This window comes from Primulina huaijiensis, chromosome 16, assembly GCF_012295235.1.
Source record: "Primulina huaijiensis isolate GDHJ02 chromosome 16, ASM1229523v2, whole genome shotgun sequence".
Lineage (NCBI taxonomy): Eukaryota > Viridiplantae > Streptophyta > Magnoliopsida > Lamiales > Gesneriaceae > Primulina > Primulina huaijiensis.
Window position 1 is genome coordinate 17289875 of NC_133321.1, and position 26381 is coordinate 17316255.

At 35.5% G+C, this 26381-nt stretch overlaps 6 protein-coding genes and 1 pseudogene across 7 annotated transcripts; 3 read left to right on the top strand and 4 right to left on the bottom strand.

The window, feature by feature from the left end:
* Window positions 1-1896: 1896 nt before the first annotated feature.
* LOC140960766 (transcription factor DIVARICATA-like) lies at window positions 1897-3773 on the bottom strand. The gene is made up of 2 exons (XM_073419037.1): window positions 2926-3773; window positions 1897-2783 (listed from the first exon to the last, which is right to left on the bottom strand). The coding sequence occupies exons 1-2, from the start codon at window positions 3339-3341 to the stop codon at window positions 2276-2278; spliced, it is 924 nt and encodes a 307-aa protein (XP_073275138.1). The 5' UTR covers window positions 3342-3773; the 3' UTR covers window positions 1897-2275.
* Window positions 3774-4958: 1185 nt separating this feature from the next.
* Window positions 4959-7391, bottom strand: LOC140961882 (protein OCTOPUS-like). The gene has a single exon (XM_073420646.1). The coding sequence runs from the start codon at window positions 7077-7079 to the stop codon at window positions 5094-5096; it is 1986 nt and encodes a 661-aa protein (XP_073276747.1). The 5' UTR covers window positions 7080-7391; the 3' UTR covers window positions 4959-5093.
* Window positions 7392-8951: 1560 nt separating this feature from the next.
* Window positions 8952-12470, top strand: LOC140960709 (uncharacterized). Its single transcript, XM_073418953.1, has 9 exons — window positions 8952-9676; window positions 9920-10003; window positions 10131-10619; window positions 10843-10978; window positions 11061-11223; window positions 11300-11428; window positions 11535-11729; window positions 11817-11939; window positions 12027-12470. Exons 1-9 carry the CDS (start codon window positions 9403-9405, stop codon window positions 12141-12143), a joined length of 1710 nt encoding a protein of 569 aa, XP_073275054.1. The 5' UTR covers window positions 8952-9402; the 3' UTR covers window positions 12144-12470.
* A 2386-nt stretch (window positions 12471-14856) lies between these two features.
* On the top strand, window positions 14857-16438 carry LOC140960679 (ataxin-3 homolog). Its single transcript, XM_073418918.1, has 2 exons — window positions 14857-15251; window positions 15695-16438. Exons 1-2 carry the CDS (start codon window positions 14994-14996, stop codon window positions 16268-16270), a joined length of 834 nt encoding a protein of 277 aa, XP_073275019.1. The 5' UTR covers window positions 14857-14993; the 3' UTR covers window positions 16271-16438.
* Window positions 16439-16570: 132 nt separating this feature from the next.
* LOC140960680 (E3 ubiquitin-protein ligase HAKAI homolog) lies at window positions 16571-18860 on the bottom strand. 2 transcript variants are annotated; one of them, XM_073418920.1, is made up of 4 exons: window positions 18734-18860; window positions 18092-18349; window positions 17499-17557; window positions 16571-17181 (listed from the first exon to the last, which is right to left on the bottom strand). In XM_073418920.1, the coding sequence occupies exons 2-4, from the start codon at window positions 18341-18343 to the stop codon at window positions 16791-16793; spliced, it is 702 nt and encodes a 233-aa protein (XP_073275021.1). In that variant the 5' UTR covers window positions 18344-18349; window positions 18734-18860; the 3' UTR covers window positions 16571-16790. The 2 variants fall into 2 exon arrangements, with proteins under 2 accessions (XP_073275021.1, XP_073275020.1); XM_073418919.1 differs by having other exon boundaries at window positions 16571-17229.
* Window positions 18861-20076: 1216 nt separating this feature from the next.
* On the top strand, window positions 20077-23452 carry LOC140962114 (uncharacterized; annotated as a pseudogene).
* Window positions 23453-23908: 456 nt separating this feature from the next.
* LOC140961597 (large ribosomal subunit protein eL33y-like) lies at window positions 23909-25570 on the bottom strand. The gene is made up of 5 exons (XM_073420237.1): window positions 25431-25570; window positions 25279-25314; window positions 24942-25170; window positions 24813-24855; window positions 23909-24126 (listed from the first exon to the last, which is right to left on the bottom strand). Exons 1-4 carry the CDS (start codon window positions 25460-25462, stop codon window positions 24814-24816), a joined length of 339 nt encoding a protein of 112 aa, XP_073276338.1. The 5' UTR covers window positions 25463-25570; the 3' UTR covers window positions 23909-24126; window position 24813.
* Window positions 25571-26381: the final 811 nt, after the last annotated feature.

The window sequence follows — 26381 nt, forward strand, 5'->3', positions numbered from 1 at the left end:
TGATTCAAATTACCACTGGTATTTTTTTTTTTCCATTAATTTATTCAATTTTGAGTTTTGGTTCATTAAGTTTCAAATTTTCGTTTTTAATTTGTAGATCAAATATCTGAAAATAAGAAAAATTAGTGGACCAAAAAATTTATTTTCCCGCATGGATTATATCAACTCTTCAATGCCAAGATCCCATTATAATTCTCTTCCAAAATTTATATGATTGGATAATACTTTGCTATCTTATTTCGAACTTATGGAGTAATTTTTATTTGATTAAAGCAAGCAATGAGTAGCTATGATAATTATTCTTTCATAATTGAATGTTCTTGTTATATTATATAGTTTATTATTTGACCATTGATTTATATTTTGTGAGAATAATAAGGTCAACTACTTGCATGATTTGTTATTTAATTATCAGACCGAAAAGGATAAGGTCGAGTAAAATGTCATTGGAGCTTTGTGTAGTGGGATTTTACAAGGAGCCCAACAAAAACTCAATGGCTTGCCCAGCCCAATAGAAGTTTTTAAAAGAAAATAAACAATTTTGTTTTCTTTTTCTTTTTTTTTTTTAACAAAAACGAAAACAAAATTTTGATAACGTCAAAATATTCTTAACCTCTTGACTTGTTTAAAATTTCCAAAATTATCTGATTTTAGAAAAACAGTTAGTCTGAATAAATTTTTTCCTTTTTTTTAGATTTATGAGTCTAAGTATATAATTAATTCAACTATTTCTTGTTACACTTTAACAAAATTAGTATAACTTTATCCATTCATTATACGAGAGCCTTTCAGAATTAACTTTTGATCTCATTCTGAAAATTATCAATTTATATTAATATATACACTCCACGCCAAAATTAGTTTACTAAAATTCCCTTTTATATATATATTTTATAAAAAAATATCAGTGGGGTTAGTAATAATCATATTATCACATTTTATAAATCATTATTTTAATTTGAATAAAATATTCCCTTTTTTTATTAGAAAAATTTACAACTTTTGATGGAACCTAAATGACAATGTGTGAGACAAAATAATTTATTGTAAACAATAATACGGGATAAAGTAACTAGCTAGTATAACTCTAGGCTTGCCTTTCATTATACTAATGGACGAAGACGTTTCCCAAAGGAAAAAAAAACTATCTGCCGATGCACATATTGTATTGTATGTACAATTTTAGGTAGGAAATTGAAAAGAGGTGTAATAGCTTAATTTTGATGGAAAATTGAATAAAAATTAGCTAGGTGAATGTTTAAATAAATTTATAAAAATTCACCGACATAACAAAAAATAGTTTATTTTTTAATAAATAAAAAATAGTTTACTTTTAGTTAATAGCAATGATATATTCCAAAAGCTTCCACCAAGTTCGGTGGGGCTTTTGAAGCCCACACGCCAGAGAGAAGTATTACCCAATTTATGACACGAAGGATGTACTCAACTGAGTTTTTTTCTTTACTTTTACACTAGAGAAATGGCAGGTATTGAAACCTAGCTAGTGAGAGGGAACAAAAATATAGAAAGCAAAATACAACAAATAAATCAAGGCTATGAGATTAGGTGTGTATATATATATATAGTAGTCTAAATATACTCAAGGGGGGAAACCATGATAATTAGAATAAGCAGCAAAGTTCTTTTACTTGGTTCAACTTGCAAAAAAAAGAAGAAGAAAAACAAAAAAGTGCTCCCTTTGAAAAAGAAAGAGTGGGGTTGATTTGTCATTTGTTAAAAGACTTTGTGGCATTGGGATTCTTGGAATAATTGAAAGAAAATAATTCTTGCAATAGTGGGTGAACGTGGGACCTAGAATAAATGGTAGAACTAATATGGATGGACAGGATATAGAGATTTCAAGATTCTGCTGGAGCAAATACTGATATTATCACCTCTAGCAACAGGTAGATTCAAATTAATAAAAAAGAATTTAAATAAAGAAATTTCTCAGTAACAAGCTACGCATGCATGTCTACAAACGAAAAGTAATAGGTTGAAGAAAAAGGGGTCAAATCGTGTCGATGCGAGCATTACATGCGTAAATCGGTTTTTAAGATACATGAATAGCATAATTGCAAACGATTAATTAAATTCTGTCTAGTTGGAATCATATAAAGAAGAACAATATTGATCAGCAGTAGCGTTGGCATGCATTCGTTGCTTGAAGCTTAAATAATAACTTGTCGTTGATGATCAGTACCTTATACTTCAAGAATAAATCTCGGCCCTGCCCTGTCAGGCAAGACTGTAGAATCTTTAGCGAATGTTGAGACTAGAAAATCATGTCATCGGGTTCTATCCAGAGCTCGTGCTGTGTTCCGCATTCGAGCAGATTTATTCCAAATGTTGGAGTTCCTTCATAAGATGTGCTGATAGTTGAGCTGCTGCTATTTGGTGGGCTGAACACCATCGTTGTTCCTGGATTATAACAATACAGAAAATTATCAGAATCACATGTTGTTGCTCGCCACAGTACTCCAATCTTGTCTGGATCATGCAGATCTTGTTGTGACTGCAGGATTGAGGTTGATTTATCAGGTGAACAATTCGGAGTATGATCTTTGTGATATTTTGAAGGAGAATTTGCTTCAGCTGTAAGACTGGCAGTTGTGATATCATGTATGCTAGATCTTTTCTTGTCTTTCGTCCCCAAAAGCTGCCTGGTGAAATACTTCTGAGCATGACTCGCGACCTGCGTTGGCGTCCTTGTTGTCACGAAATTATTCGCGATATTTCTCCAGTCTCCTTTTCCATACTTTTTTAACCCCAACAAAAATTGTCTGAGGATGTTAAAAAAATTTAAAATAATTAAACAGAAAATGTTGAGGGAAATATATATATATATATATTAAACCCTAAATAAGTACATACCTTAAACCCTAGACAATGTATCCCTTGGTTAAGCAATAAAAAAAAACTCACCTGTGCTCTTCCTCTGTCCAGGGCACTCCTTTTTTCCGTTCGTGATCTGAACCCCGAGTCGAAGAGCTTCGTTTTCGAACCGAATTACAGTGTCCATGGTTATTCACCCACTCCAATGTGAAAGAGTTATTTGCATAACCTGGAATCGGTATTAGCCCTGCTTCTATGTCGCTTACATCTTCGACCAATTCTTGATACTGTTTCTTTACATCACTTATTGTCTTCCCCGGAATCATGGCCGCCACATTGTACCACCTGTCGGGAGTATCCTGATCAAAATAAGCAAGAGCATTTTCAAACCTTTTGTTCTCCTCAGGCGTCCATCTAGTCATAACCTGATTTCCCTCAAAAAACCAGTTATAATCAGAATCCAAGAAACATGATGTAGAAGACACGAGTCCCATTTCCCTATCCATGTTTTCTTGAAAACCCACAACCAATACTAGAGGATGCAGAGTTGTTGGAGATTTAATAGAATCTGAACACTTCAGGGTCGAGGAATCTTGGAAAGGATGCTCAATTAACTTTCAAGAAACAGTTGAAAAAAAAAAGTGGGTCGTGCTTGGGGATGATGGATGTTGGATTTTTTTTATTGGCAAGGAAGATGAATAAAGAGGAGAAAGTGAAGAAAGATACAGAGAACTTATGCCAAGAAAATAAAACAAATTAAGCTGCCATGTGAATGACATATAGAACCACAGTATTACGGGGTTAATTAAAAGTGAAACAGAAAAGCAAAATTCTCCAGGAATCGAATTAAAAATTAAGGATATTATTTGAATAATTATAGATAGAGATGAATCTAGTTGCTATGTTTAAGGTAGTAAAATCTGTGTGTTTGAAGTCATCTTGTTTGTTAGCTTCAGGATCTATGGAAACACAGCAAGTCAGACAGATTAGAGGTGTCTGAAAATGATTGGGTGGAAGCTTTTTGTGGGGGCCGCACATCACTAACGAGTAATTTTTTTTTTAAAATAATTAAATACCAATTTGTTCGAGGGTCACTTTCGGTCAAAATAAAATAAATATGTTCAGTACTTGTGTGTCTCTATTCTGGACTAATCTAATTATTAATCCTTAATTATATGTACACATGTTATTCTATAATTCAACAAATTAATTAACTTCATGCACATTAGATTTGTTAGGTTATTACGTTTACTAATTAGGACAAAAGATTTATAATTGTTAGTCGTATAATTTTATTTGTTTATATTTGTGGCAATGCTTGATACTGTATTTAGTAGCGAGTGGACACGAGAAAATCAATTATCCTTAAATAAATAAAGACACAAACTAAAGAAAATAAATTCGATTAAAAGTTTTAAAAACGTTAACTATTAAAATTAAGAAATTGTATACATATAAAAGATAGTTTAAACACGATTGTTTTACATAAATATTACCTATACACAAAACAATAATAAGGCAAATGCATGAATAAGGGGAACCTTATGGGCCATAACACAATCAGTACTCAATCCAAACAACTATTGGGTCTGGCTTCAAGATCACATTTACTGACATCCTGTACTCGTTGGGCCTTTATGAAGTTGGATCCGAAACCCGAACGAGATAATTGGATCAGGCTCCAAGATTACATTTTGTTATTCTTATTTTACCTTAATGCGATCTCTCTATTTAATGACTATATAAGTTACCAGTCCATACCATTATCGTAATGTTTTCAGGCCACTTTTCTTAATATCCTCTGTCGTGGAGTTTTTAAAATGTATCTCATAACCACTCAGCACATAAAACTCAATCTTAATGCATGCATTTTAGTCGAGGAAAACAGACAGATACAAAAGCCCGGCTAACAAACAATCATGGATTTTCAATCAAAATGTTGGAACAAAAGTTAAATTTGTTAGGAGAAGAAGTTTCATTTGACAAGATCCTGTCCAAAGTTATGGACTCTACACTACTACACTCAAATGTTTTTCTCGATGACAGATTCAATGAGAAGATTTAAGCAAAACCGATTCTGTCATCTGAATGACCGAATAAAAACATTCTGAAACACAGTCACAACCAACGAAACACGAGACTTTCTCATTATTCCTGATCAATGCACCGAATCCAATTTGTGAATATGGTTAGGTTACACAAGAAATGCAGCAAATACAACATTGAATCAAAAGAACCAAAACAGTGGACAACTCCAATCAGTACAAACGCAGGACGCTTCTCGCAATTGAGTGAGAGTTATTCGGATTGAGGTTCATTCCCCCTCTTCGCCCGCTCCTCATCGGCGGCAAGTAAATCCTCAAGGGCTCGTTATCGACACGGTTCAGAGAAAACCTCCCACTCTTACTCTTTTCCAACACATTTCCATATCCATTTTCGATACTTGATTTCCTAAAACTCCCAAATGGTGCATGATGAAAGTGATTTGAATTCCTCCAACTCACAGTGCTATTGCTCCTGAACACTTTTCTCTCGAGTCCACCTCTCCCATCTGCGTTCCCTTCCCTGTTTAACTCCCTCCAAGACTCAGAAAATGAACGTTCCACCCTATTTGATCCACCATATCTCTCCTCATCCCCGAATTTGTTTCTGCCACCATGCCGGTTTATCAAGCCCCATATCCTCCAACTCCAACGCCTAGTCTTTTTCGACTCTTTTCTTGCTGCATTCCCTACCACAGGATCACCATCTCTAAGCCCACTCTTCAATTCAAAAAATTCAGAACAATCATCCCTAAAAGAACACGAATTCGAATCCCTCAAATCTCTCTCCCCGATCAATATTTTAGGCCCGTGGAAGTAATCTACACCTGCTGGCAAAACTTTATTATCATTCTCAGTAGCCACAGAGGGTTCCATCTTCCTCATCGAACTAGACCTATCAAGACTCTTCCTTCTCCTCGAAAAAGAATCCAAGTAATACTCCCTTGTCTGCGCAGACCCTCCAGGAACAACCTCATCCTCGGTAGAGCAGTTCAATGTCGATGGTGGTTCTTCCACCGGAATCTGCATATCAGAGCGCTGTACGTGTGTGGCAGGGGAATCTTCCATCAAAGAAACCATAGGTGCCACCATCCTTGGAAAACTCCTACCGAGTAAATGTCCATCCCAGGAGGCTCGAGGCTCGTCAAATGAATATCTCGGATCATCAAAGCTGATCCTGCCTGCATCAAGTGAAAATCTAGGATCAGTGTCACATGACCTCCTCCCGAACCCATAATCCGCAACCTCGGACTGAGTTTCTCTGAACTGCTTCGAAATCGGTTTCTCCACAGGTAATGTAGGTAAGTTTTCGCCATTATTCTGCCGTTTGATCTTCTGCTTCCGCCTCCAGTTGTGCCATTTCTTGCTAAAAACGGAGGCAGCAGCCCAAAATCCTCTCCCAGAACTCTTCTTTTCCCGAGTGCCAATATCTAGATTATCTTTCATAAGCTTCACATTATTACTCATATTTAAAAAGTATGATCCCACCATCTCAGAGTCAATCACATTTCTTTCACTATTACTTCTTAGATTCTCCAAATGGGAATCTAGAGCTGGAGTAATTTCATCAGTATCACCCTCCTCATCCACAAAACCAACTTCTATGTTTTCAGGATCCTTGACACTCTCCTCGTTTTCGGGTTCCTCCAAAACATGCTTATTCGCTATATATGACTCGTATGGTTTAGTATTCTGGCTACGCTCTGCGTAGTTTCGAGAGGTGGAAGCAGAGGGTATCGTTTTATCATCGTCGTCAAGCGTGAAAAGTGATGAAAGAGTGTTTCTCCCCCTAACGTCGCAAGATTTTCTCTGGGGCTCGAAAGAGAGGCCTAGAGATTCGTTTTTGGAAGCTGAGAATGACTTAGTACGACGTAGTTGGGGCAAAACAGACGTGGGCTTGGAAGGTTTCGAATGGGGTGGAGGCGGGAAGAAGTTAACGTTAGCGGGCTTTGATGAAGAGGAGGAGAAGAGAGATTTAATGGTGGCGGCGGCGGAGACCGAGGAGGGACGGCGAGAAGAAGAGGGAGTGTTGGAAGACGATTTATCCAGTACCGTGAGGCGCTCGCAGAGGCAAGATGGACAAAATCCCGAGAATTGCTCATCGGGGTGGCGGTCACAACTGAAGGAGGAACGAGGAGGCTGTGGCGGTAGAGGCGGCGGCGCCGTCGGATCAGCGAAGGTGACAACGGAATTCATATCCATTTAAAACGGTAGTGAGCCACCCGCTCATGCAAACACAATGCAAGCAAATAGTGTACAAGACTCCATTATTAAATTTACATTCTCCTTTTGTTTGGATTGGGAGAGCTTTGGATTTTTAAAGATTCTTTGTCGAAAGGAAAAAAAGAAAAAGCAAGAAATCACGCCATCACCTGTGTCTGTGTGAGCCATTCTTAGATCGCTTTCTCTGCTCCAATTTATTTGCTTTTTGCTTTTGCTTTTTCTCGGGTCGGGGTTTCTTTTTGTTTTTGTGCTCTCTTTCTTCCGTCTCTTTTGCATTTCCAGCTTCATCCTACCCTCTTTCTTTAATTTATCATTGGATTTCTTTATGCTTCCACACAAACCCAAAATATTGCGCTATTTCGAATCTCCTTTTTGACTTAAATTTGCATTAAATGTAAAAACTCTGTAATTCATAGCCATACTCTGAAATTAAGGATTGCTGAATCAATGCCATTCGTGTACGTATTTGCACACCATTATACATACATCGTTGCGAGAAAGTAACAGGGCCAATTTTTTTGTGATAGTCGGTTTAAAATGGTTGCACGGACAATGAGTGCTCCTGACATGCTTTTAGGCGAATAGAGCACGAATGAACCGATCTCACACCGAAACAAACGAGATTCCAAAATTGTTCAAGTATGAGACTGTGCAGTTGAAACGTGCTTAAAAGATTTGATAAATAATAATCATATCAAGAAAGTATATATTTTTTCAAGAGTTCGCCATATAAATACTTCACAGTTAAGCGTGCTTGACTTAGAGCGATTCGGAGATGGGCAATCCACTGAAAAATTTCATATGGTACGAGTGAATGATGACATAATCATGCTGAAAAGACTTGTATTGTTACTGTGGGACAGTCGTCGAATCTGAGGTGTTATATTTTTTATCATGTAATTGCACATCTTACATATTAATTCAAGCACATATCTTTATTCGTGAGATGAGTCAACTATATTTATATTTACAAAAAAAATAATATTTTTTTGTGAGTAACTCAAATAGAAGATTTGTGTCACAAATTGATCCATGGGATTGATTCACGAGAGTTTTTGTGTTAATCCAATGTCATCATTCTTTTTAGGGTTTCTGTTCTGATTGGATTACATTTCAAATTAATTTCGATACAAAGATTTTAGCTGTAATTTAATTAATGAGTATCTTATAAACAATGCATCCGTGAACCTAAAAAGCTGAGGTCAACTTACATTTCTTATTCCCACATCCATTTGTTGTTTGATTTATATGAATCAAAACCAACTTGTTACTCCATAATTTCAATTCTTATTTTCAAATAATGATCGAAATTGGTTATGATTTTAGTTCATGATTTGAACCGAACAGCGACCAGATCCAACAAGCTCATACTCCACGTACGAGGGCATGAAGTGACCATGATAAGCAAAATAACTCAATACACACACAAATATAATTCTAAAAAAGTAAAGAATCAAATTTGTTTCATGTTTTTGTTTGTTTTATATTTTAAATAGCAACAATAATTCCAGGACTACAGATTTGAGACAAATCTATCCAAATACTAGGTGGGCCAAATGCTGCCTAAATTGAGGATTTTTCCAGTGACATTGTAGGCACGCTATAATTTAAACATATACTCTACGAGAAACAACTTGAATCGTTCTTAGTATTTAATCAAAATTATCAAAAAAATATAATACTATGAATGAATTAATGTAAGTACTTATATATACATAGTTATATATATATATATATATATATGTGTGTGTGTGTGTGTGTGTGTGTGTGTGTGTGTGTGTGTGTGTGTGTAAATATTCATTTCATAGCTATCGAAGTTGGAACAAATAATACAAGAAACAAGAATTATTGCTCTATGTACAGCTGTACTACTGGACATTTCCACCTTTATGTATCTTATCTTGCAAATTATTGAAAGTTATGTAGTTTCTTAAGATGGTAGTAGAAATACTGATTTAGTTCGTATTAAATCGAGAGAAACAATTCATTTTGTAGCATATATTGTTATATGTGTGGGCCGCCTCATAGTATTTCATGGAGAACCCACACATGTTTACATGTATCTAATGGTTGATGCCACACAGAAAGTGTTTCTCTCATTCTAGTTTAGACCAAACTTAGAAATTATAATTTAGGAAATGGTTTTGATGGTTGAAATTGATTCTTTCTTGGAAGTTGAAAAGTGCAATTTTTGGCACTTGATTTATTTCACTGAAAGCACATGGAGTTCTATATTGTGTAACATAATATATCAGTAAAGTCCGCTTATGGTTTGACACAGATTTAGAACCGAGTTATCATAATGGGTGCTTGCGTATCAATACCAGCTACAACTAGTAAACCATTGAAGATCACCAAAGTGAGGAAGAAGCATCATGGCCGTTCCAAAAAGCATCATGTCAATTCTGTTCCGGATGGAAACAGAAAAAGGGCTAGTGATGCTGGAGCTCGGGTGACAGATTTTGCTCTGAGTGAGTTTGTTCACACAACTACCACCTGCAGAAGATCAGAGGTGTCCAACTCCACGTTCCATCTCACTCAGTTGCAGTGGCACCATAGTCAAATTGATGCTAATGGTATGTCCATGATTATTGAATTTTTTATTTTGACAAAAAGGGCTATGCTAACAATTGACATCAAGAGTCTAAAAAAAGAAGAAAAAATCAGGTTTCTTTTATATTTCACGCGTTTTGGTCATACAAGCTTCTTGTTTTATTTATGTCAGCCAGTAATAGCTTGAGTAACAAGAACTATCAAGTTACTTTGACTAAAGATATGTTACCTTCTTGAAATGATCCGATGTAGTTGTGCTTTTATAGGAGTTAGCCAGGATGATGCCTGGTTCGACACACTAAGCATACTAGAGTCTGACTCAGATGATGACTTTAGCAGTGTACATGGAGGTAAAAAAATTGATTCCTTTTTATTTGGTTAACCAAAGGCTTTGGCGTTCATGTACAAGATCTTTTGCTGGTCTGTTTTGAAGTTCATTCTCAAATAATTCTATTTATGCATTCCCTTGTTCTGCAGATTTTTTCCCCTACATTCCAAATGTACCAGTTATGCAGTACGAAACTTCATCATGCTTTTTGGATAACAAGCGCAATTTCAAAGAATACCATGACAAATATCTGAAAGTTGAAAATTGTAAAACCGAGAAGTTCTTGAGCAATGATGGCGTCAAGGACTTGAAGGGACTTACTTTTGTAAATACACAAGGAAAAGAACTTGTAGGTTTTGTGAAGAGTGAAGAATCTGGCCCTAGGAAGAAGAAAAACTTAGATCGGGCTTTTGTGAGTTTTAACGGGATAAAAGAAGACAAAATTTATGGTGACGAGAAAACTCCACAGGATTTGTTGAAGTCCGTCTTTCCACGGTTGGTCCCCTCAGTAAGTTTTAATGACAAGATCAACCTTGCCTCGAGTTTAGGACCACAATCTCAAAGAAAGAAATCGACAACTGTCATCAGGCTATCCTTCAAGAGGAAATCTGTTGATGGAGAAGAAACAAATGAATTTCGTGAGTACTTTTTATTTATTGTACCATGATAAAATATTATCCTACATAGCAACAATCCTCTGTGATGTCCGTGATAGTTGCTCTACTATATAAAAGATTTGCATTGTATAGTTACCACCGATTATAGATATTGGTGTAGCAACAAATACTGACTTCTACACGTAATTGATTTTGAATAGATCATCAATCTTACTCAACCCGAAAGTAACTTTGATATATCCAGGTGCAGCAGCAAAGTACCTTTATCGTCCAAGAGCGGGACTAATGATTCCATGTTGCTCTGAGGTGAAGCCAACTTCAGGAACATGGGCTGAAATTGAGCCCTCGACTTTTAAACTCCGTGGAGACAACTATTTCAAGTACAGTTTTTTCTTCCATCTGTTGGCCTCTAAAAAGTTTCAAGTGATTTTATCAATTTCTTGACAAATTAAAGCATTGCAGAGATAAGAAGAAGTCTCCTGCACCAAATGTTTGTCCTTACATGCCCATTGGTGTTGATTTGTTCGCGTCCCCAAGGAAAATTAACCACATTGCGCAGCATCTCGAGTTACCCTCTCTAAAAGCAGATGGGAAAATTCCTCCACTTCTAATTGTTAACATTCAGGTAATTTGATGTCCGGTTTAAGCTTCCAAATTTCTGCTTGAGACCAATTTAATCTGATATAAATTTCATCATGCAGCTGCCCACTTATCCGGCACCCATGTTTCTTGGCGATGGTGATGGAGAGGGCTTGAACCTTGTCCTGTATTTTAAACTTTCGGAAAGTTTTGAGACAGACGTATCTCCCCAGTTTCAAGACAGTGTCAAGGTAACTATATCGGTTCATTCGCTTATATCAATACTAGAAAATCCCAAGGGCCTGCATTTTAATTGAGTTTGATTCTTCTACTGAAATCAATGCTTTTATTCTGCAGAGATTGATTGATGATGATATGGAAAAGGTTAAAGGTTTTGCTAAAGAATCAATTATTCCCTTCAGAGAGAGGCTAAAAATCATGGTTGGGGTGGCTAATCCAGAAGACCTTGTATCAAATTCGACAGAGAGAAAACTTCTGAATGCTTACAATGAGAAACCTGTTCTTTCTCGTCCTCAACACGGCTTTTATCAGGTGACAAAAGTCTTCTAAAGAAAGCAAGATAATCATCAATACTTGTAACATGGTGGTTACCAATATTTGCCTTCCTGTATTATGCAGGGTCCTAATTACTTTGAAGTCGATTTGGATATCCATCGCTTCAGCTTCATAGCAAGAAAGGGACTTGATGCATTTCGTGAGCGATTGAAGAATGGAATACTCGATCTGGGATTGACCATTCAGGTTCAATACTTAGAACCAGCACTCATTCCCATTTCTCTCTCTTTTTTTTCCTGGAATTGCTACTGAAGCCATTTTCTTGAAAAACAGGCTCAAAAACCAGAAGAATTACCCGAAAAAGTCCTTTGCTGTTTGAGATTGAACAAGATCGACTTTGTTAATCATGGCCAAATACCCACCATTGTACGTCTTGATGATGATGACTGAGGTTGTATGTACCCATATTATCTGGCCTTAAATTGAGGCTAGAGAAAATTTCCAGGCTACCGTGGTCTTCCTCTTCCCTGTCCAAGTCCAAGTCCAAGTCCAAGCAATCCACAACCAGTTATCAAAATAAAAAAGAATCTTGTTTTGTGATTGATTCAATCACATTTTTAACATCTAAAGTGTACCCTCTGATAATCAACATCTTGTAATAATTATGGTATGTTACTTTTTTCATATATTTCTCCTAGTCTTATTCCAGCATACAAAATTATTATGAAAAAGGATGTCATTTGTTATTTATGAAAATTTGTATCATCTTGAAGGGCATTAACTTAATATTTATGACTTCTGTTATTATTTTGTTATCATATATAATTAATTTCATTTGAATGAAAGGAAAATAACATAAATATAAAACTATTCATAATAAGTATTGTATAAATGGTATCATATTTTTTTTTTAATATGAGGAAGTTTTTTTAACAGTCAATTATTAGCCAGACTCTTTCTTGATTTAAATTGTTCTAAACATTAAGGGAAACATTAATAATTTTTTTTTTCCCAGTTTTAACAGAAGACAATTTATCAGCAGATAACTACATAGAAAACAAATTGTTACATAATTTTATATACAGATTTTGGAAGATGAACAATTCATAAGCGATTTTATTGACTTGAATTAGACTTTGATTTAGCTTATAAGTTGTTTGAAAACTTATATATTTTTTTAAAAAGTGCTTATAAGATAATATAATTTTGATAACTTATAAGCTGTTTTAAAAAAATTGAAAAAAATCTTTTTAAAACTTTTTAAATTTTATTATATGGCAAATCTAGCCTTGCATAATTAATATACCATGTAAGTTAATTTCAAAAACTATAATAGTAATAAAAATTAGTAGTGATAATAATAATATACGTGATATAATATACACTAATAGTTATTATTATTTATGTATTTATTGTTAACATATTAACATTATAGTAAATAAACTAATAAATAATAGTAACTATAATTATTATACGTAATAGTAATAATCTAAACTTGAAAATATGAAAAACCATTAACACAATTTTTTTAAATGTAATTATAATTATCATATTTAAATAATAATAATAATAATAATAATAATAATAATAATAGTAATAATAATAATAATAATAATAATANTTTTCAAGGGAGATGTATCACGGCTCTGATACTAAATGTTAAAATTTTTTTTCTCAAAATCATGTTTTTTACGTATACATGAACATGAAAAACAATATGCGGAAGCTTAAATCAATTGTTAGCTCGGGCCATTGAAAATTTTGATTTCTCTGATTTTCCTCCGATTGAAGCCTTCTAAACACTCCAATATCTCTATAGATGATGTATTATTCTGTATAAGATTGTATGTTTAGGGACCTCAATCACCTCTATTTATAGGTGTTTCTCATACCATCAACGAGAAAAGTCGGGAGCATGAATGTCAAAAAAAGAATCGTGTACTCATCTAAATTTTCTTGGTCGTCGCCAATATCAATTTGTACACGCCTCTTTTAATATGTGTCATATTTCTTAAAAATAGTCATACGCACCATAACTCAAACATATGCTTAATATAACTAGAATTATAAGTCTTGAGAAGATTCGAATAAAGCTGAAGAACAGATCCAGTCTGAGGGATATTACTCATTAGCCTCAATGTGATGGCTGATCGATTTCCTGAATCCTGTGAACATGTTATGAACTTCGGCCCCAGTAAGATACAAAGTTGTCGACAATAGAACTGAGAATAATTCCTTCGTTACCAATATATTTGCCTTTTTTCCCATAATCTGTCATTCGAACTCCATGAAACATTGACGTTGAAGGCTCGATCAAGGCCATAAAATTTGAAGTAGACTCTTTGGTATCTAGCAGGTATCCGGCCATAATCGATCGGTCCTGAGCCACGCTCGATTACAAACTCCAACTAAAATGGTTTAATTTTCGAGCCGCTAGTGGTGAGGAATAACCCTATATATTAACTTATTGATATATTTAAAACCAACTTCACAAACAATGGCCCTTGCTCGATTAAAACTCTAGCTAAAATGGTTTAATCTTCGAGCTCCGAGCGGGTAAGGTGTAACCTCGTCTCGAGCTCGAAGAAGATAAGAATGAAATTTAGCTCCGGCTGGGCTTACTCGTTCCACCGGTAAAAAAAAAAAAATTAATGACTATCAATTTGAGAGTACAAATTTCATGTATTCGTCAAATCGATTTACGACGGAATTAAAAAGACACAAAATAGAATTGTAACAATAGAATACGATCCTAATCAAAATGCATACTTTTGTCTCATACAATGCACCGTAGAAATGATGAGAATATATATTTTACATTCTTGGATATATCATTGTTTCTAGTACAAAAATTCATATAAATAAAAATAAGAAATGTCTTACTTTTGAGTGCAATTTAGACTATTGATTATGTTCTAAATAATCGGTGGTCTCTTTTTTCCAACTTTAAGCTTCTCATTTATATTTTTCCCGAAAATTACTATGTTTTATAGTCATTTTTTTTAAATTTTATTTAATTTGATTGAATAATTTTTATATTTGTGACTTTTAAAAGAATATATTTAATTTTGAGTTTGTATTTTTAATATTTGTATTTAATACAAATTTTTATATGCAAGTGTTTAAATATCAGAGTATCAATGCATTAGTAAGATTTCAACATCTATTCCAGTGGCATCATATTAAGAAGGCACGTACTTAATTTCCCAATCCACCCCTTTCTCATCCAATTGTACCCTAAACCCTAAAAAAGTACACAAAAAATTGTTCTAGGGTTTTACGGACGGAGAACAAGAGGTAATGGATAGCTATTCGGAAGATGGTGGTGGGGCGAGCAATGGAGGGATGTTGTACCACGAGGTACAAGAGTCGAAACTATGCGCAGTGCATTGCGTGAACACGGTTTTGCAGGGACCCTTCTTCTCAGAGTTCGATTTGGCGGCTGTCGCTTCCGATCTCGATCGCACCGAGCGGCAGATGATGCTTGGTTCCGTCACCGGAGATTTTCTTCCAGACCTCTCGCACAACGTTTCTCTCGATGGAGATTTCAGCATCCAGGTTTTCATCTTTTTAGCTATTTTGTTTTGCAGAATTTAATTATTTGACCTAGGAGTATGACGTGTTTGTTTTTGGTACTGAGAAGTAATAAGTCATATTTGATGTTTTCCTTGCCATCTCATGCCATGTTTGTTTGATGATAATTTTCGTAGATTATATTATATAATGTTCTTTTTCTTTGTGACTTGTCGAGTCTCTCAGATTTTGTGATTGTCTTTTTTGGTAAAACGTTATTACTATGAGATACTCATCGGAAATCAACAATTTTGGTTGCCTTGTGGTTCGTAGATGTTCGTTTTGGAGTTCTTTATTCTAAGCTGCTTAATGTTAGTCAGAATCTTTTAAACTACTCGGTGTAATCTACACTATGCTGAACACTTCTTGGATCTACTTTAACAATCATTGTACCAAATTTCCAAGTGATTCAAATATTTCGGTTGCAGGTAGTGGAAAAAGCATTGGAGGTGTGGGGTTTGGAAGTCATTCCCCTGGACAGTCCTGTGGCTGAGCCAGCCCAGATAGACCCAGAAGTGGAAAATGCATTTATATGCCACTTGCAAGATCATTGGTTTTGCATTAGAAAAGTGAATGAAGAGTGGTACAATTTTGACAGTCTCTACCCAGCACCCGAGCATCTCTCAAAGTTTTACCTTTCAGCATACCTAGACTCTTTGAAGGGCTTTGGCTGGAGTATTTTTCTTGTGAGGGGTAATTTTCCGAAGGAGTGTCCCATCTCATCCTCTGAAGCTTCCAATGGTTACGGGCAGTGGCTGTCGCCTGAAGATGCACAGCGGATCACCAAATCCTGCAACTCAACCCCGAGAACCCATCAAGGAGCTGATCAACAGCGTTCTGATCACTACATCGAACATGATGAAGCTGAAATGCTTCAAGATGATGAAGATGAGGATTTGAAAGCTGCAATAGCTGCGAGTTTGATGGATTCTTCACCAGTGATTGAAACACGACCTGCCCCCGCAGAAAGTGAAAATAAGAACAGTGGTGCAGAACATGCATGAGAGGAAGTGTTTGTGGTGAAAGATGGCTTCTTGGTTGCTCTGTACATTTTTATTCGTACAATAAACTAAAAAGAAAAACTATTACGAGGATGATGATTTATAACTGGGGATTTTTTACCATGCATATATTTTTTTTCCAAATAAGATGGCAGCCAATTTGAATATTTATTCTACGTTGAATGGTTTTGGAGCTAACATGATGTACGGATTGTTAAAAAAAATTACATGATGTAATGTTCTCGAACAAGCCTTCTAGCTTTGGTCAGATGCAAACCTTTGTACGAAGTCCTTTTCTTTTCCTTTTTCCCCTTTTATGCCACTTTTGGATGCTACATTACTGTGCTTTTAGTGCATCCAACACATTCTCCAAAATGAAAGTACAAGTCATGGAATTTTCAGTTTCAATCATTCTAGTTTGAGGCGAAAAGAGACCCTAGTTCACTAGATCATAAATAAAAAGTCTACCATATCACACCCCATATCGCAAGCTGAAGCTGCTTCCATCGGAGTATGTTCCGCCTCATTTTGGCTGTGAGAGACCAGAAGCTGGTAACAGAGGTGGTGGAAGAGGCAAGGTTTGTCCCACCAGTTGTTCGTGAAACTGCTGCATTGTCATGGGGTGCATAGCAGAATTTGAAGGTGGTAGATCTCTAAATTGGGTGTGCTGGCTTTCGTCTTCACAATCATGAAACTGCGTAGCTGCAAGAGGAGAAAAGAAAGGTCCTGGGGTTGCACGAAAAGTTGGATAATTTCCATCTTGTTTCTTGTTGGGATGATTAGAAGCATGGTTCTTGTTAATATGCGACTCAAATTCAGTTTTTCCTAAAAATGACTTGAGACAGTAAGGCATTGCACATATGAAGACACCAGTCCTTTTGATTGTTTGAATCTTCAGAATACGTTCGTCACAACTGTGTACCAGGAAGAAACAAAAATGGTAATAAAATGCATCAACTAGCCTGAAATTGCAAACAAAGTCTTCAAGGTTAATATATTCACCATTTGAGAAAGAATGATAATAATGGGAATTGGACAATAAGTGAACAGTTTTTTTCTTTAGATATAATTATTGAGTACAAAAACTAGACAGAATTACTCTCATAATGCCTGTGTCATAGAAACGGAATAGTACAGTGTGCTTGCACATTTCCCTCCGAGACCAAAAAGTTATGCAGATCAACTATATCATGCCAAAAGAGTTATCAGACTAAGAACTAAATAGGCTTACATGAAGCAAAGAGAATCACTCCTAGCACAGTCCAAACAGAGGGCATGCTCACAGGGGCTCTGCAATGACATAAGAGAGCACAAACATGAGACCTATTCATTTTATAAGATATTATTATCTTTGTCCTTACAAAACAAAACTGAACAAAGATGGCATGAGTGTCACACCAGAAACTGGTAAGACTGCTGAAACAAAGAGTAACGACTAACACATAAGATGTATAGAATCCCAATTGATACTGGAAATTCTTCCGAACACACGTGCATTCTATATTTGTCTTGCAAAAGTTGCTGCTCCGACCAAAAGTGCCAATGCACGAGAGCAAACAGGCGGAGACATGATATGATTTTGTTCCTGTTCTCATTTAGTTCTTACACCAGCTGCTATTTGATTAAAGATGATTTAACATGTATGCAGCGACAATTGCTGCATTTTCTGAAGTATTACAAAGCAGGTTAACATCAGAATATGTTTTCTAATTGTGGAAAAATTAATCTAACAAAAAGAGCCTGCTAAGGAGTTCTGAAGCTTAGAATCCTTGAGAACTCAAAAGTACATACATAGGAGAGAAGGATATGAACTGTAATACATACCAGGCGCCCATAGATGGAAATGGGGAAGTCACAACTGAGGCAAAAATGAACCCGCTCGCCAAGCTGACGACGTGATCTGCGACCAACTATCTTGGTAACGGCAGTCGCACTTGCTGATCCGAGGCCCTTGGCAACAGGAAGATCAGCTAAGACTAGATGATCAGGGCAGGCGACTGTTACCGAGTCTGCAGGCACAGGTTTTGTACTACCATCACTTTCACTGTCTGGCTTGGTAAACCGAATCTTAAACATCCTTCCCTAGCAAAACATCAACATTCAACTGATACCATAAACTACGAACTCGAATCACCAGAAAGAGTATTCAAAATTTGTGTAAATCAAGTCATGAAATATCTATCTGCCATATATCAATCTAATCACCGGGCTTCATGAAAAGTTCCCTCGGACACCTATACTTGAAATAAAAAACTGCACTAATTAATTTCCAGTCTTCTTGACCCTTTTTTTCTTTTTGGGAAAACTCTAAGTTCCGTGAATCCATATTTATGATATGTTATTGAAATTAAGGAAAGCAGTGAAAACCAAAAATCCCGCACAGCAAAACCAAAAATGCTTACAAATCAAAAAATTGAGAGGAAAAATTTTTGAACTCCTCATAACAAGAATCATAAGAAAATTTACCAGAAGAGGGAGCTTCAGACCAAGATCAAGCTGTTTCCGGTTGAACACTTGAGTTCAAAACGGAGGAATTTGAAGCGATTCAAGCAGTCAGAATTGTAACGTTGAGCAGCAAATGCCACGTCCATATATATACACCGAGTATGAGACTGGGTGCGTGTGTGTCTGTGGGCCTAAAAGTTGGTATCAAGGCAGGATTGAGCTACCACTTTTGGGCCATTCCATTAATCCATTTAATCATAAATTACACAGGTCTCCAGTATTGGTCTAATTTAATAAAATTGCTACATTATTCAGGCAGAAATTTAAAATTCACATATTATCTATAAAAAGTACAAAAATTTTAATATAACTGTATCTTTATTTTTTAATAAAAATCTACATCATCCAGATAACAAATATAAATTATGAAATTACTATAAATATTTTGAATATAATTGCTTACAACTTTATATAAAAAATATCCTACTTCAAAAATAATTATCCATAGAAAATAAAATATACAAGCGAATATATTAAAACAATGATAGTATATGTCAGATGAAAAGTTGGATATAGATACATGAATAGGTCTTCTGTGGGACGGTCTCACGAATCTTTATCTGTGAGACGGGTCAACTTTACCGATCTTCACAATAAAAAGTAATACTCTTAGCATAAAAAGCAATACTTTTTCATGAATGACTCAAATAAGAGATCCGTCTCATAAAATACGACTCATGAGATCGTCTCACACAAGTTTTTGCCTAGATGCATAGTAAAGAAAAAAACCCGAGATCATGATATGTTCTTTTAAAAATATCTCAAATATCCGATTTATTATATAAATATCCAAAATATCTTCTTAAAAGAGTCATGTGTCATTTTCAAATTCTACTTAATTTTCACTTTTGTAAATGTTATGAATTTCAATTTTAAAGTTCATAATTTAAATTTTTTTCACATTTAGTGTATTTAAAATTTGATTAAATTTTTAAAGGAACATTAAAAGTCATAAAGATTTAAACTTGTTTTTTTTTATATATATAATACTGGTACTTATACATAAAAATCAATTGTACATACACAACATGAGCATCGCATGATTTCAAATTTTCAATAGAAGATCGAATTTAAGAGTTGATTCAGCGTATACTGAAAGATAACATCGACAATCAATTTTTACTAAAAAAAATCTATTCACATTTAAATAGAAAAGTGAATTCAATAATTTATTCAATGTATATCGAAAGATAACAGTGACGATATATTTCTACTAAAAAAAAGTCTATTCACAAATTTTCAAATGATTAAGGAAAGGCTGTTACATCTAATTTTGTTGAATAATTGCAATATTATTGGGTTCTAAAATAAAGAGTTTATTCCTTCTCCTGATAAGACAAGACCGTCATCTATGTTCAGAAAATTGGTCCATGGTGTAGACCCCTTATCGATGGAAGAAAGTCAATACTCTTCCTCGTTAAGGTAGATTTGCATATAAAAACAGTGTTATTAATCTAAGATCCACGTTCTTGATTATTGAAAGTCAATCGCAAAAATCAAGAAATCGTAAGATGGAGCAGCCATTGTTATCAGCGGGTAAAGTTTCCATTCCCAGTCTCGTCTTTAAAGTAAAGCTCATATTTCACAATCTTTATTCATTGATGCAGAAAAAAAAGGTCGAAGTGCGAGATGGGGTTCGTATGAACACGTAGGAAGAGCCGGCGCCGTTATTCCTACGGCTTCAATGCCCGGAACTGAAGTTAGCTTAGATGAAATTCGATTCGCCGCCGCTTTTTCCGAGGTGTATCCGCCGTCTTTTTATGCTCCCGTGGCGGGATCTCCTGCGCCTGCCCAGCTCTACCCTAATGGTAAATATTTGTCACAAAATTCAGGGACGGACCATAATTCAGCTGAGTGTTCATACTGTTGATTTGGGAAATTTGGTTTCACAAAAAAAAAATGTCCATTATAAATCTAAGCACTTGAAAATTCAATTGCTGACAAAGAAAAAAAAACTGCAGCTTAAATTCAATTTAAGATGGTTGTATTTGAGGGATTAATGTATCCAGCACAACTGAAACATGAATTTCACATTCCTGATATTATAGTTATTTTAACATCGATCTCTCCTAAGAAACAATCTTCCATGATTTGTTTGCATTGCCATAAATTATTATTCCATACAACGGATTGATGGATTTCTGTCTTGGATGAGGCATGAAGCATCGTTGAGCCTGAGCAATGTAAATAATCGTTAAGTCGAGCAATATAAATATTCTTATCGATTTTCTGTTGTTCTATATATTTAGTTATAATCTTTTTCTGAAATATCCTATGGATCTACCAAATTGACAGTAGAACAAGACATTGGTCATCCTCAAGATGCGTATTACGGGCATCTAAGAGATAATGCTGCCAATATACAAAGGTCAGTGTGAATCATTGAATGTGCAACCTGCTGAAGGAGTTCATTTTTATTTTCTGTGAATCATAGAACTTAACTGTTCTGCTGTCCGGAATTTCATCTCCTAAGTCTGCATTTCACGTTTAAGGTACCGAGCATGTTCTATACTTTTCCCCTTCACCATAAGTTAAAAGAGAAAGGAGGTAAGTAATTCGCCAATTTCATTCCTTAGGTGCTGAAATTTCGATACTTTGTTGAATGAAATTTGAGCTTACATCTGACTTATATGGAAGGTGATGAAGAGGAAACATGTGGTAAAATACTGTACAGATCACGGGTGGGTTATATTTTTAGATGGTGGTCTGTGATTATGCTTTATTTAGTAGTAAAGGAAGAAAATTTGATGGGACCGAATTGTTTCTAAGTGAATGGAACTGTTAGTACTTTTACTCTTCCGCATCCATAGATTATGTTTGATGGTTGATGATTGAAAAACAATGGTATTGTGACCCAAATTCATCTTCTCTGCTCTTGACTTCTACTTGGGATCTTACATATGATTCGATTCATTCTCTGAATTGCCTTGCCATCGGCTGCCCTTTGCTTATAGGACTTTATTATTTTTTGAAATATTCTAATTTTGCCACACGGCTTGTTATTGTCACATATAGCCACTTTAAGATTGAGGTTCACTGAAACGCAGGCCTGTGTTGGGTGGGTGGAAATTTGAGAGCTACTGATAGATCATGTCGGTCATCATTGCTGCTGGGGAAGCCGTCCTGCTCGAACATGGAAGATTCATGCAGTTGAAAATTGTAATGTTTATGTGGGAACTACTGAAATTTTTTTTGAGGAGAGGGATGTGAAAACTGAAAAAGAACCATACCTTGGTGGCGAAATTGATGGGAAAGATAAGGGACCTGAGCTTCGAGTGTGGGAACTGGATTTAAGGTCCGAGTTCCCTGTACTTTTTACACCTCATAAAGAAACACGGACTATCATTCCTCATTCGGAATTAATTGAAAAATGCTCAGGTATGGGAGAGGAAAAAAGAACAGGCCACTGTGGTTTCAGAGATGTATTTGAACGTTTTTAGTTAATAACAACCCCAATTTTGCTGCCTATCTGATATTTGAATTTTTTGTTTAAGTATGTTGTCATCTGTGCAGAATGCGCAGGAAGAGGGGATATCATGTGCCCCACTTGCAACGTAGATCGCGATCCCGGTTTCTACAAGGAGAATCAGATGTCGCAGTGTCCTATTTGTTACGGGAGAGGTTTGATTGCTCATAAAGACGGATCGGACACATCATGAGACTCTTTTCGGGATCATATTTTTTTCCTTTCTGGCTTGGAATAAGTAATTTAAGATTTTAACATAACATTTGAGATTCCTACCCATCTGCAGATGTCTGAAATGTAATGGGAAGGGATGATTCCATGTGTGACTTGTGGATCTCTTGGATTGATCAAATGTGAGATGTGCAGAGGGGGTGGCTCTATTCTGAACCGCCAATTGGCTATCATTAAATGGTATATACCTACGTTACCATGTTTTTCACCCTTTAACCTTGTCTCGATCAAATCGCCAAATACAATATTCTCTTTTGTTTCTCCTCCTATTGTGAATCAAAACAGATTCTTCTTTCGATTAATCATCGTTCTCAATTCTTTTATGAGTGTGATTATTCCCTCATATGATCACATATCAAGCGTTGATGTAAAATAAATTGGGGGTTTGTAGGAAAACTCATAAAGCGAGAAAAGTAAGCGCAGCAAGTGGAGCAGCATCAGTTCCGGACGACGTCTTCCACAGAGCAAAAGGTGTCCAGTTGTGCAACACCCAAGCTTACCAGTGCACTCCTGCCTTTTTTGCCGATGCGTATTTCCTCAACAAGTTTTCTTCTGAGCTGATCAGTGAGAGGATTCCTGTACCTCCAACTGCAATGGTGATTTGTGTAAGACACGTTATCTCGGTCATTCCAGTAACTCGAGTGACCATGACTAATCATGGTTCTTCTTTCAGTTTCTACATTATTGGGACTAGCAGGGAAGTGTACCTGAAGGACTCCTATCCTTCAAGATTTTGCTGGGGTATTTGCCCTTGTTTGGATGGTTGAAGTTGTAGTGAGATCAGATTGAGATATTTATTTGCGATAATAAATTTTGGTCGTCCATGCGGGTAACATCGTGCTCACATTCTATTTGGAGGATATATTTCCATAAATATAAACTGGTCATCGTGAACTTGAATCTTATTATGTAAGGCACGATCAAGTATATGCACACACAGAGTTTAAGGTTTCTGTATATAATATAAACTTTTAAATTTTAATATGACTTTCCGGCTCCGATCAATCACGATTATGATTCTTTATTTTTAGCAATTGAAACCGAACCATAAGCCCACGGCGCTGCTTCCAATTTTGGAACCGAAACGATAAATAAGATATGGACAAAACATACACCGGTGGTTCGAATTTCTGAAATATTTATTAAAAATTTAGAATTCAACGACCAAAAAAAAAGTTCACAAATATGTGATATATAAATTAGTTAGTTTAGAAAAGATGTCAATAAGTATATTTAAGTTCACTAGTTTTGACATATTTTTAAGAATGAATATAGTGTAACGACTAACAGTGTAACCGGTCTAGTGGCAAGGTTGTTTAGGTAGATAGAAATTTCCTCCACACATTGTATAAAAAGATTCCAGGGCCATGATCATACCTTGAGTCAAATACGCAACGGAGACGGAAAGCTTGGTTTCCTCTAAATTAATGTATCGACGCTTCAACGGAAATAAATTCATAAAACAGAAAATAAAAGTAAAGCTGTTGTGATTTAATGAAGACATATAACTTGTTCTATTAGGAAAGGAAAATAAAACAAAATAAAGTCGCATAACAAAATTTTCCATGGACGTAAAAGCAGCTTTATCATCTTCAGGACTTTGCCCTTCTTGTGCTCCTCTCTCCCCAAACTAAAATCAGCCAGAGCTATAGAATCACTGCAGAAGTAGGGAAAGAATACCTTCATTAAGAACTCAGACTTGACGGAAATGAAAAAACAAAAAAAAAACCCTTCTAAAAGCCAAATATGCACATCAAGGCCAAACACCAGTTGAAATTTAAACAAGAGCGCATGGAAATTGAGAAATGCCTAATATACTCACTCCACCACTCTAATCCTACGTCACCGACTCACCACAGTCCACAGGTCATCTATAATTAGGGGTTTCCAACATCTCAAGGAAGAATTTTTAAAAAAAAATGTTTTGCTATGAAAAATCAATGTCAAGGGAGTTGTTTTTTCACTGATTACTATAGCATTTAATTTACCTCACATAATTTTTCACCACCCGACAAAGAAACAGAACTTACCAACTACACGATATGTTGACATTTTTTATGCTTTGAAATTTGTCAAACACTAAGATCATATCCTAGAAAATCCCAAAACAAACGAGTTATTTAAGACTACCACCAGTCACCACTGGTAGATTGGTAGATCAGTTCACTGCACTACATATGACGAATCACCTCGATGATAATACTTGCATATATTTTGCCTCTCTCAATTTAAGGATCAGTGTCACCAAGGCATTTAGATGAAGAGAAAACAATTTCATTAAACATCATATCGGACGATTGTACATCCAGAAGAGCCACTTAACAATAAGTTTGAGATGATCACCTTATATATTGCTTGGATACATGAACACCCTGACCCTGGCACCCTGTTTTAGTAGCAAGCAACAGCAAAATCACAAATTCCATTCACGATAAACTTTGCAGTTGAGATTCAAATAAATAAAAGTAATACCATGGATTTTGGTGGAAGATTGGACTTGAATTTAGCGCGAACCACCCCGCTGTTGCCGTGAGGACGTGTGACCTTGCCCCAGATGCAACGGTAATGAGAACCATTCTTCTTGACCTTGGCTTTATAAATGTAAGCCATCCGCTTCCCGAGGTACCATGCCACCTCCTCTTGCGTGTTCACTCCTTCTATCTGTATCAACGATGTGTTTGGGTACTGGTTCGACTTCGACCTATCACCAATTTCGCCATTTTACACGCAATTAACTCGATTTTCAAGTAATCAACCAAACACGGTATGCTTTATGATGAACAAAGAAGAAAAATTTAGACTTGCTTACCTTTTGTACCCAAGAATGGTACCGCGAACATAAAGCCTGTAAAAATAAAAATGAATGAATACAAAATGCTGAATTGAAACAAACACACACCGAATTGGGAGAATATGCAAAGGAATAGACTCGAGGTAAGACAATAGATACGGAAACTTCACCTGACGCGCTCGCCTTGCCGACCCTTCACCATTGTGGCAGAAAGGATGCTTCGGATTGGAGCTGAAAGAAGTAGAAGTGGCAGAAACCCTATTACTCTACCAATGGAGATGAGATAAAGGGTGAATATAAGAAAAATAGCCTCCGAAATGGGTTGGGCTGGTCCAGTTACATTCTTCATGAGGGCCAGTATAGGCCCGCTTATTTTACCTTTTTGTATGTTTTGTTGAATAAATTATAGTCCTATAATTATATTATTTTGATCGATTTTAGTTTTTTTCGTCAAAATCATGTAATTAAATGACTAATATATTTGTTAAAATTTATAATTATTATGTCAAATATGCGTGCATATCTCGATAAATTTTTTCAATCACATACTTACAAAAATTTAACAGTATATTTGGTTATTTAATTACATGATTTTGATGAAAAGTGCTAAAATTGATCAAAAGAACACAATTACATGATTATAATTTATTCAACGAAACATACATGACTAAAATATCTCATCGATACATATATGACTATAATTGATATTTTACATTTAATTTTTTAAAAATCGAGTTTAATAAAATAAATTGAACATCTCAAATAATTATTTCCATATATTTTGGAAAAAAATTAAATATTCCAATCAGTGTTAACGATGATTCACAACAAAGAGGAATGAAATCAAAATAATAATAAAATTTTTAAATGATGTGGGAAATTGCAATCGCTAATATTCGGTGTGCATTGAGTAAACTCTCATACTAGTGAAATATAATGCAAACTACACGAGCTAGGTAAATCACACTGCAAGTCGTGTGCGACAAGCTCGTCCGAAAAGCTGTTGGTGGAAGGAATTGAAATGAACTCCCGATCATTTGTCAAACGTTCATCTATTTTGAACAAGGTTTTCTCTAATTTTTTTAAAAAGAAATAATAGTTGTAGATATATATTAAAATGA

What these genes read in the sequence shown, in the direction of transcription:
- LOC140960709 (XM_073418953.1), top strand. Translation starts at nt 9,403, where the DNA reads ATGGGTGCTTGCGTATCAATACCAGCTACAACTAGTAAACCATTGAAG. An exon ending in CGTGGAGACAACTATTTCAA is followed by an intron (nt 10,979 to 11,060) that starts GTACAGTTTTTT and finishes AAAGCATTGCAG; the next exon opens with AGATAAGAAGAAGTCTCCTG. An exon ending in AGTTTCAAGACAGTGTCAAG is followed by an intron (nt 11,429 to 11,534) that starts GTAACTATATCG and finishes TTTATTCTGCAG; the next exon opens with AGATTGATTGATGATGATAT.
- LOC140960679 (XM_073418918.1), top strand. Translation starts at nt 14,994, where the DNA reads ATGGATAGCTATTCGGAAGATGGTGGTGGGGCGAGCAATGGAGGGATG. An exon ending in ATGGAGATTTCAGCATCCAG is followed by an intron (nt 15,252 to 15,694) that starts GTTTTCATCTTT and finishes TTTCGGTTGCAG; the next exon opens with GTAGTGGAAAAAGCATTGGA.
- LOC140960766 (XM_073419037.1), bottom strand. Translation starts at nt 3,341, where the DNA reads ATGGATAGGGAAATGGGACTCGTGTCTTCTACATCATGTTTCTTGGAT. An exon ending in TGGACAGAGGAAGAGCACAG is followed by an intron (nt 2,784 to 2,925) that starts GTGAGTTTTTTT and finishes TAACATCCTCAG; the next exon opens with ACAATTTTTGTTGGGGTTAA.
- LOC140961882 (XM_073420646.1), bottom strand. Translation starts at nt 7,079, where the DNA reads ATGGATATGAATTCCGTTGTCACCTTCGCTGATCCGACGGCGCCGCCG.
- LOC140960680 (XM_073418919.1), bottom strand. Translation starts at nt 18,343, where the DNA reads ATGTTTAAGATTCGGTTTACCAAGCCAGACAGTGAAAGTGATGGTAGT. An exon ending in TTTCCATCTATGGGCGCCTG is followed by an intron (nt 17,558 to 18,091) that starts GTATGTATTACA and finishes ATGTCATTGCAG; the next exon opens with AGCCCCTGTGAGCATGCCCT. An exon ending in AGTGATTCTCTTTGCTTCAT is followed by an intron (nt 17,230 to 17,498) that starts GTAAGCCTATTT and finishes TTGCAATTTCAG; the next exon opens with GCTAGTTGATGCATTTTATT.
- LOC140961597 (XM_073420237.1), bottom strand. Translation starts at nt 25,462, where the DNA reads ATGGTGAAGGGTCGGCAAGGCGAGCGCGTCAG. An exon ending in CGGCAAGGCGAGCGCGTCAG is followed by an intron (nt 25,315 to 25,430) that starts GTGAAGTTTCCG and finishes TTATTTTTACAG; the next exon opens with GCTTTATGTTCGCGGTACCA. An exon ending in ACCATTCTTGGGTACAAAAG is followed by an intron (nt 25,171 to 25,278) that starts GTAAGCAAGTCT and finishes AATTGGTGATAG; the next exon opens with GTCGAAGTCGAACCAGTACC.